This window comes from Cimex lectularius, unplaced genomic scaffold (genome assembly GCF_000648675.2).
Source record: "Cimex lectularius strain Harlan isolate CLEC.00 unplaced genomic scaffold, Clec_2.1 scaffold58, whole genome shotgun sequence".
Taxonomy (NCBI): domain Eukaryota; kingdom Metazoa; phylum Arthropoda; class Insecta; order Hemiptera; family Cimicidae; genus Cimex; species Cimex lectularius.
In genome coordinates, this window is record NW_019392696.1 from 1,222,817 (window position 1) to 1,233,385 (window position 10,569).

Here is a 10,569-nt window from a genome sequence, read left to right on the forward strand (position 1 = left end):
ATTAAGGAGTTTAATTTTTGATTTGTATTGTATAACCTGTTTTTCTATTCTCTTTTTCAGATTTTAACAGTTATTTCTCCTTTTTTTTTCATTTTATTGCCTAGGCTATAACTTTTATCTTATTTTATTATTTTTTTCGTTTCTGATTGTTTAATCAACGACCTCTGGCAGGCGGATCCAAGATCCGTCCTTAAATGCTTTGAAATCAAAATTGTATTTTTTCCTTTCTTATTTCAATAAAGCATTATTATTAGGTTTATACAAAAAGATAAAATAGTTATTTTCCGACAGTCTAAGGCCCCGTTGCACCAGTCACGGTTCAAGCCGGGTTCACTGGAACGTCGTTCACAATTTGAACGAAGTTCAGAGAAGCCAGATTGACTGATGATTGGAGACAACCAAATGAAAAGTTTTGTCACCCCACAGTCCTCAATAAGAAATCTAACATTGCCAAGACCCAACCTCTTATAACAGCAAAACACATCTAGACTGTCGATTATTAAGTGCTGCAGCTTAAACGATTTTATCGTATAACTTGTATGCTTTGCCTCCATTTTCTCAGTACAACTGTAGATTTTTTCATGTAAATTTTTAAAATACCAAGTAGCACAAATTCTCTAATATTGTAAAATTTCAATGGGATTTACATTTAAAAAATTATAGAAACACTCAAGAGAATATATTTGCAAAATAGTTAACGTATCACATTCTATGGAAGGGATAAGAAACTAATCAACAAGTTTAGTTGTTACTTGTATTTCTTGCCATTTTTGCTTTTATTTTGATACAAAAAATATTCATAATCAAATTAGGAAAATCTAAAAAAACTAAATCAACAAAACCTGCAAAATAAGAGACAAATTATGTCTATAATCTTTAATAACATTCCGTCAAAAGATACAAGAGGTACCACATTTAATAAAACGAGTAAAAATATAAAACATGTTATATTTCTATTTTATAAACAAAATGATCATCACTAACAACAAAATGTACAATTTACAATGTTAGCAAAATTAAGTATTCTTCTGATAAAAATCTATAACAAGTGTGACTTAACAGAGGGGGAAAAAATAAAAATCAGTTGACTGTACAAATTAATTTTAAAAATGTAAAAGGCAGGAGGCCAGTAAAAGTCATGTTCGGAATTCAATAATTAAAAGTATATAAAAGTCATAATTTAACAAGTTCTGCTTTAAAAATAAATTGCTTGAACATTATTGTTCATGATTCATCTCCACTATCTATTTCCTGATCAGATAGTTCATCCCATCTTTCCTCCGAATCATCGGCATCGACATCGTTCATTAGTGACTCGCCATCCTCTGATGATTCTAAACAGAAGGAAAGAAATTAGGAAAAAAAACAATACAGTATTTACTCAAAAATAACCTACCTTCATCCTGGTATAGTACAACTGGATCCATATTCGCAAGAAAATTTGATTGGGGCGCTTCAATTTGATGTAGTACCTGTCCGAGCCTACCTTGCAGACTGCTCAAAGGGCCCAGCAATGATAGCCTGGTTTCTAAATGCGATTGAACAGACGCAAGGAGTTCGCAGGCGGACGAATCTGCTATTAACTGCGAAGCATGGACCCTCATGATAGCTTTGAGCCAAGCCGAGCCAAGAACACAACTTAAAAAAAAAAAATTATTGTTCTGCACAAAAATGAATTTACATATACAATTTTTTGGAGCAATTGAATTTACTCACCAAAGAGTCTTTCCTTGAAGTTTGTTTTTAAGTTCTTGCAAAAGAGGTGTAAGTACCTGGATAGGTAACCTCGACACTGTCTCTTGAATTACTTCAGGATCTCTTCTCATTAATACTGAGTCTAATATTGTTTTATCTTTACTTTCCAACCCCTAAAAAGATGAAAATAATTAATCTTTCAAAAATGTACAAATAAACAAAAACACAACTCTTCACAAACTATTACCTTTAATTAAATTGTAAATGTTTAAAATATTAACAAAAAAAACTTCTAAATAAAACAAGTAGAAAATAAAATGTGTGCCACATCCAAAACAAAAATTTAAAGTGAAAAAACAAGCGTTTGACCTATAAATTTTTATTTATTACCATTTTTATTTATTTATTTTATTTTTTTCTCAGAACATAGAAGAAAATCTAAATTGTATTTTATATCAAATAAAATCAGGAGAAAACATACACTCAGAAAAAAGAACCGGACACTCATATTTTGCTGTTTATTTCAAACGATTTGTATTTTGATCATTATATTAATTACAACATACTTATTTTAATGTAAACCATACTAAATGAGATCAGTAATACATGATTTTTAATAGAAATTATTTAATTAGGACAGTTTTGACCTGGTTTCCCTTCTTCATAACGCATATTACCTCCTCTGGACTCAAGGAGTGCCTTAAGACTCCTTGGCATGTAGTAAATAAGCTATCACAGTTTGTCTTGTGAAACAGAATTCCATTCTTCAACAGGAGCGGTTTGAAGTAGTTTGACGCTTGTTGGAGGCAGCAAACGATGCCTAGCTCTTCTCTTTCTCATGTCATATGCGAATAGTCACCACCTTTCTACTCAATGCCTCTCCAGTAGTAGATTACCTCATGTAAGGCAACTATTCTCACGAAACCTTTTAAGACTGTTTTAGAGCTTACATCTCAGACTTTAACAGTTGACTACCTATCAAAGAAACAGTTTGACGTTCCCTAGTGCCAGTAGTGCAAACTAACATCTCTAACCCTTGTACATTGTAGGTCGACCACACCATCTCTTTGAGCGAGATTTTTAGTGGCCCTAAACCACTGCAGGCCATCGTGTGTGGTAGACCACAGCACACTCAGGACTTAGGCATCTACCCAGGTGAGATCTCAACTTAAAACCATGCTTTTAAGGAAAAAATTAATAATTAATTTTTTATTCAAATTTATTGTTTCATCAAAGAAAACAATTTAAAAACCACTCTATAAGTTGGCTTTGATAAGGTTGAATTGAACTGATTTGCTTGTTTTTAATCTAAAGAGTGTAAAAGAATTAGTAATACTTTATAAAAGTAAACAAGTTGTTACTGTTGTGTTTACGTTTGAAGTTATTATAGAATAAACCTAGTTATTATGGAAAATAAACAAATAAATACAAATGTCCAGTTTTTTTCTTTGGATGTATATTATGAAATAAAATGTTTGATTTTTTAATAAAAACTTTTTTCTATACTTTTTACCTAAAATCTGAAATCGTTGGTTTTTGCACATTTCAAAGTTTTTATTGCAAGTTTTTAAATTTTTACTGCATGGAATTTCGAGCGTAAGATTTGTATTGACATTTAACATGTAATTTTTTTAAGAAATTAGTCACTGACTTTCCACAAAACTAACCAAAATTGTTAATTATACAAAAATATTGTCAATTTTTTTTAAGTTTTGCAATACTTTTGACTCAGATATATTTTCTTCAAATATATACGAATGTTTACTTTAATCCAAATGTTCAGCCTAGATATTCTTGTGTTTTACATACCTGAATAAGTAGTTGAGACATATTAAAAGGACTCTGTTTGTTCGTTCCTGACAGATCTTTGTAATCAATTGAAAGATTGCCCAACCTTTCTTCCATAGGGATTTCATTTTTGCCCACAGATTTCCTTTTGACAGCCGTTGAAGCACTTACATATTCAACGTTTTCTGTTGCCTCACCACCAACCTGAAAATGATTTTCATTAAGCACTGTTAAGAAAACAAGAATGATATTTTTTAATTTTTACCTTGACTGAGTTGTTTAAAACTGGTTTTACATTTTCAGTTCGTATAAGGCATATTCTATTTTCCTTTCCTTCCGTTATATTCTGTTAAAAACAAGTTCTCATTAACCAAAATCATTATATTAAAAATAATAAAATAAATTGAATACTCACGATAGTTTCAAAACTAAACTGAGGGGAGTACCCATAAACAATATGGGCTGTAGTAGGGGTTGTAAGTTTTACAGAGAGGATTGGAAGAGGTGATACTTTGGAACTTTCTTTTGGATCTGTCGCTATTTCTACAGTTTGCTTCGGTTTAATAGATTTCCCAATTTTTCTAAATATAAAATTATAATACATAATTAATATATTTTTAATGTATTAATATTAATTTAAACATAAAAATTGACAAACCCATTAAGTTGATGATTAAAATAGTGCAAGCAGCCGTTTCTTGTCGCAGCGCCTAAATGTAGAGAACCCATATTCTCAGATATACTAATATCACTATTTATGGAATCACTGAGAGCAAACCTTCCAATGGGATCAGTTGATTCCCCATGCACATTCCTACAAAAAAATCGATATTTGAAATTTTGAAAAAAAATTTTTACATATTCTAAATATTCTATATTCTAGAAATTGGCTTACCATGTGGAAATATGCCTGTCATTGGAAGCAGCAGAAATAAAATATTGCTGGTTGACAAATTGTATATGTGTTATTTCACTACTATGACCAGTAAATGTTTTTATTAATGATTGTTTTTCCACATCCCAAAGGCTAAGATCATAGCTGCCAGTGACACAGAGATCTCCTTTCGGTGAGACAGCCAAGCACGTAGGTCTTCCTTTTGAGCATTTCCATTTGCTACAATTAATTGTTTTAGTAATAACCACAAAATTAAGGTTCGTCACATTGTAAATTAGGCCTTTAAAATATTTAAATTGTATTTTCTTACCTCTTTATACAAGCATTAGCTAAGTCCCAGTTGATAACAAAGTTGTCACCAATGGAAAAGAGTCCCTGCTCCTTCGACCATGAAAGTGCATGGACAGTTGTATTATGACCACCTTCTAACGTTTGGATCACTTTGCCTTCAGAAAAACTGTACAATGCTATGACTCCACTGCCCGTACCTATGACTATGATCTTGGTTTGCTTTCCATCTAGCTTCCTTTTTCTGTTTTTCCACGACGATGATACCTGCAACAAAACACTCAATTAATCTTCATGGACACAAACTGAGAAAAATTTCCATAAATCGAAACATTAAAAAATATTAAATTCACTAATTTCGTGGTCCTCTTGACCAATTAATATATTACAATTAATTAAGGTTTTTAGTTGAGATAAAAAAGTCAATGGCACGAGCGGGATTCGAAAAATGGCAAAAAGGAGGGAAAATTCAAAAGGTGGGGTTGAGATGGTAAGTTAGTGTCCGAGTGGATCGAGGTCACGATAGCTCAAGTAGTAGAGCAGCGGCGTATCTAGCTGAAGATCGTGGGTTCGAATCCTGCTCATGCCATTGACTTTTTTATCTCAACTAAAAACTTTAATTAATTGTAATTAAAAAAAAAATTAATCTTTAGCTAAATACAGAGATCTGCCCAATCAAGCAAAATTCACACGTAAAAATTTGTTGGTTTCATACAGAAAAAAAAATTGAAGTTGCGCTAACATTTTTGGCATTTCAACTAGACAAGTTTGTGAAATTCAAATCCAAAACAAGTAAACAATTAGATTCAGAACTAAATAAAATATAGATGCATACAATTTTGACAACATGGATTTATGAAAAACATGAAGAGCTGATCAAGAAATAGTGTTGAAATGAGTTTAAACTACAATCAGTGGACAATCTAATCTTATATTTTCAAAACTTTTTTCATAAATTCTGAATGAAAGGATTGCTCTTTTTTATAACTCAACTAATTTACAAAATGTTTTATACTCAACATTAATTTGATTAGGAATATGACACACTAAAAGAGTGTTGTTGTTTTTTTTAAATAATTTAAAGGCTGAAACCTTATTGGTCATTAAGCTTTGAATCTGTGCAAGTCAACGGCGCAGCCCGGCCCCCTCAGAGCGAGGCCCCCGCAGACCCCGGCGCAGTGGCAGCCCCAGGCCTAGAAAGAACGGAACCCCACGGATCTCTCGCAACTGATGCTTTTAGTCTTAATATTGCGCGCAGGACTTTATCGAGGAGGGGTCGGTGTCTAGTCACCATCGACACCTCTAAGCTCGCTGGTCCTTGACCTCAGAGTCCGGGGAGGCACCCCTCAATCCAGCCCAAGACCGACCAGCACCCGAGGCCCCGCACGGGCGTCGCCAGAAGTCAGCCGCACCACACCGCCAACACGGGGAACCAGCGAAGGAAACAAGAGTTGAGGGGATGGGATATTAGATTTTATCAATTAGTTGGACGTCTGTTAAGAAGTTAAAAATTTTGTTTATTGATGTTGATTTGTTGCTTAGTATGGATTGGAGGTCTTTGGGAATCTGATGGAGGGTTCTTGTAGAGGTGTATAAAGGACAATCTATTAGGATGTGGGATATTGTGATGGTAGTTTTACAGAGTGGACATATAGGTTTAGGAGTTCTTTCAAGGTGGAATCTATGGGTGAGTCGGGAGTGGCCAATTCGAAGGGTTAGGAGGGTTTCTTCTTTTCAGGATCTGGAAGAGGATTCCCATTTCTTTACATCTTTCTTTATTGCGAGGAGCTTGTTTCCTGTGCAGGCACCACATTCACACTTACAGATGAGCCGCCTAAAGTGACAGCAGAGGTCACTGAAGGGGACCCCTCCGTGAAGAATACCATTTAAGGCTGCCTCTCTCGCCATACAGTCCTTCTCATTTTCAGTTATTCCAGCGTGGCCTGGGATCCATTTGAATAATACTTCTACACCTATGTCTATTGCTTTACCTTTGCAAGAATATTGTAGATGTCTGGGTTTAGGGAGAATGTGTTTTTTAGTGTGGTGAGTGCTAAAAGAGTCAGAACAGATAATTAGGGTGGTACGGGACACATTAATGATGTTAATTGCTTAGAGTATAGCTAGGAGTTCAGCAGTAAAACTAGAGCAATGGTGATATAGGCGGAAACGATATACTTGTGACTCACAGACAACAGCAGAAAAGAGTGCTTAAGTGCACAGTTCCTCACTGAAGATGGCACATCTGGATAATTCGACAAACCCGCAAGGGAAGACAGATAAGTCGAAGCATAGGGAACTTTTTTCTACTTTAACTAGGCAAGTCGATATGGATTGATGAAAATTATTAAGAGCTGATCCAGAAATAGCATCAAAATTATTTTTAATTAGAATTGCTGTACAATCTAATCATACATTAAAACGCTTCCCATAAATAACTGAACGAAAGAAATCCCCCCCACAATTCAATTAATTTAGAACCCATTTTATAAATATTTATTTTGTCAGGAATATGACAGCCTGACAAACCAACAGATAGTGCTCAACTCAAGTATTTATGATGCTGTTATCAATTATAATCTATTTTTTTCATATACATGGAACTTAACCAATATCATACAATAGATGAAGTACACAAGCGATGACACATTTGAAAATACATAAATACAAATTTGTAGCCCTTTTCTTTGACTAGGCAAGTTCATTTAATAAAAACCCAAAATGTACAAATTATTAGATTTAAAACTGATAAAACTGATCACAAAATAGCATTACAATGTGTTTACACTTGGTAAACTTTAAATATACATTAAACCTCTTTTCATTAATAACTGATTAAAACAACTGCTTTTTAATCATTCAACTAATTTAGAACTCATTTTATACATAATACTATTTTAGTCAGGAATATGTTATAAGATGGTTGATTCACTGACAGACAGAGCTTAAGTACTTACACTGTTTATCATGCACAAGAGTAAATAAATAAATAAATAATAAATAAATAAATTTTTTTTTAAAACTATATCGTATTAATTTTGTAAGGAATGGGTACAAAAAAAACTAAACGGACTAATTTCGTTAGATATACATACATGTTCAAATGACCGATCCATGTAATGACGAGTAGTGCTTAAATACCTGCACTGTTGATCAACCGTGAACTATTCTTTCAAATACATGGAGCTCAGCACTATCATAAAGTAAACAGGTGCTCAAAAGATGACAAATTTGTACGTACATTGATGATAAAAATTAGGTGCTATTTCATAATAAAAAAAGAAGGCAATGCTAAAATGCCGTACCTAATTTCCCCTAAATGGAAAGCTAAAGGAAATCCAAAAGTATATTATATTTGCAGGGATTGATGAAAAATATTTAGGGATGATTCAGAAATGGCGCTGAAATGTGTTTAGCTATATCCGAGCTAATATGTACATCAGGGATTAAATATTCAACTTTATATCATATTAATTTTGTCAGGAATGGCTACACAAAAAATAAATAAATCGACTAGTTTCGTTAGATATACATTAATGTTAAAATGACAAATCCACGCGATGATGATAAGTGCTTAAGTACTTACGCTGTTGATCAACCATGATCTATTCTTTCAAATACCTGGAGCTCAGCACTAACCAAAAACTATTAAGGGATGAAGAAATTGCGTTGAAGAGTGTTTAGCTATATTTGGGTTAATATGTTCATCAGAGATTATATATTCAACTTTATATCACATTAATTTTGTCAGGAATTGTTGCAAAAAAAAAAATAAATTGACTAGTTTCATTAGATATACATTAACGTTCAAATGACAGATCCACGCATTGACGGGTAGTGCTTAAGTACTTACACTATTGATCATGATCTATTCTTTCAAATCAGCACTGTCAAAAAGTAAAACAGGTACACAAGAGGTACACAAACACAATATATCATGCATATATCACAGATTGTATGTTAATATCATAAATTTTGTCAGGAATGTTTAAAAAAACAAACTAAATCAGCTAGTTTCGTTAGATATATAGAAATATACACGACAGGGCCACGCTTAAGTACTTACACTGCTGATCGGAATGGATATCCATATGAGTGCTGTGCATGGAGAACTTAAGTGGAGATTGGGCACGTACTCCTGCTTCAGAGTGCCGGCAGACGTCTCCCAGAGTTTGAGCTTGCCGTCCGGTCCGGAATAGGCGAAATACTGCCCGCAGTCAGAAAACGAATAAATGTCTTTAACCATTGTTTTCCGTCCGAAGGGGGCATTAAACTTTTAACATTAAACTTTATCACCCTTTTTCTCGGATTTATTTCTAACCCTGGATCTCGTGACGCACCACGTGCGCTCTCTTCTCGCGACACGCCGTCGAAAATAAAAGTAAGATTGAAGGTGTCCTGCCTGCAAATTCGCAGGGGTCAGCCCTACATTGGGCCGAATACCGACGATGAACTGAAAAAATACACAACACTCGGAGTTTCCGGACGTCTGGTTCAAAGAGTTAAACTATTATTTAAATATTACTGAGGAGGTCGGGCAATACTCCGTTGAAAACCGACTGGAATTAACTTCAACAGTCGTCACTCGTGTTCCAGTGCCACAGTGTTTTTTCACCACGCCGACAACCAGCGCTTCAATCACCAACACCAAAACTAATGGATGCACTTTTGACCAACTTTTTTCAAAAATATATCCCAATCTCATGAATGGAAAAGAGTTTAATCAGAATATACTATGAAAATCTAAGCTACTTAACAGAAATCACTTAAAACAAAAGTTCAAAAACATTCGTCTTAAAAAATTTCAAATAATAGTATAAAATACATTTTTTTAAATATATCCATTTTTAATTCTGCATTACTACAATTAGATGATTAAAACATCACTGATACTAAAATTTTAAAATTTCCCTAAAATAATAAATGGTATTCAGTAGACTCTAGTTTTCAGTGCTTTTGTTATCCAGACTTTAACTCATCCATGGTTGCTTCACCTATTAGAGTTATATATTTTTTAGACCCTTAATAACTTTTTTCAATTTTTTTTAATATCGTGCATAGGTTCATATGTTTGACGTATATACACATATGAACATGTTGTTTTCCTGTGTGGAATAAACTTTATATATATATGTTCCTTATTGAAGTTCATATATCATTGACAATATGCACATAGGATACAGAAAGTATTTGATTGGTGTGCAAATAGAAGAAAATGCTTCAAAGCCTAGAAATTAGAGGTGGACCCAAAACAAGCCGGCAAGGAAGCAGAACGTACTAGTGCTATCCGGGGAAGTAAATTTCATAATCTTGACCCTCAATTCTGAAGGATAAGGCTAATGGTTTAGAAGAGTGTTGAAGGCTTGGGATATGATCGGTGTGTTTGGATAGATATTGACGCCAATTATTTTATTTTAAAAATATATTAAAACTCTAAGTTTAAATGTTTAGAATGTTATGGTTGCTGAAGGCGTTAATGTAGGATGAAATATAATCTCTTGGTTTAAGATCATAACAGTATCTAATGGAGGAATGATAAGCAATTTGAAAGCAATGAGGAGATTGAGAGTCTAAGAAAAGTGAAAAAAAATAGCATTACAGTAAAAGAATAAAGGAATTATTAGAGATTGAATAAGAACTCTAGCTTTCTGTGGAGTGAAAAAAAGGCATTGGAGAGAATGAAGGCTTGAGTAGACGTTTTTAATAATAGAGCTCATCAGGTCATGCCATGTAAGCTTGGAGTTAAAAGTAACGCCAAGATTTTTCACTTTAGAACAAAAATTAATGGAGAAGTCATTGATATGAGGAAGGGATAAGCAATCTGAACTAATGGTTTATAGGAAATTAATAAGGATCCCGATTTGTTAGGGTTTAAAAGAATGCCGTTATTTCTTGACCATTGG

General features: G+C 33.6%; 1 protein-coding gene across 1 annotated transcript; it reads right to left on the bottom strand.

The window, feature by feature from the left end:
• Positions 1 to 928: 928 nt before the first annotated feature.
• LOC106670659 (WD repeat-containing protein 43) lies at positions 929 to 9,264 on the bottom strand. The gene is made up of 10 exons (XM_014401178.2): positions 8,733 to 9,264; positions 4,689 to 4,933; positions 4,379 to 4,597; positions 4,142 to 4,297; positions 3,899 to 4,064; positions 3,749 to 3,829; positions 3,505 to 3,687; positions 1,717 to 1,868; positions 1,397 to 1,638; positions 929 to 1,334 (listed from the first exon to the last, which is right to left on the bottom strand). The coding sequence occupies exons 1-10, from the start codon at positions 8,910 to 8,912 to the stop codon at positions 1,225 to 1,227; spliced, it is 1,734 nt and encodes a 577-aa protein (XP_014256664.1). The 5' UTR covers positions 8,913 to 9,264; the 3' UTR covers positions 929 to 1,224.
• Between the last annotated feature and the right edge of the window lie 1,305 nt (positions 9,265 to 10,569).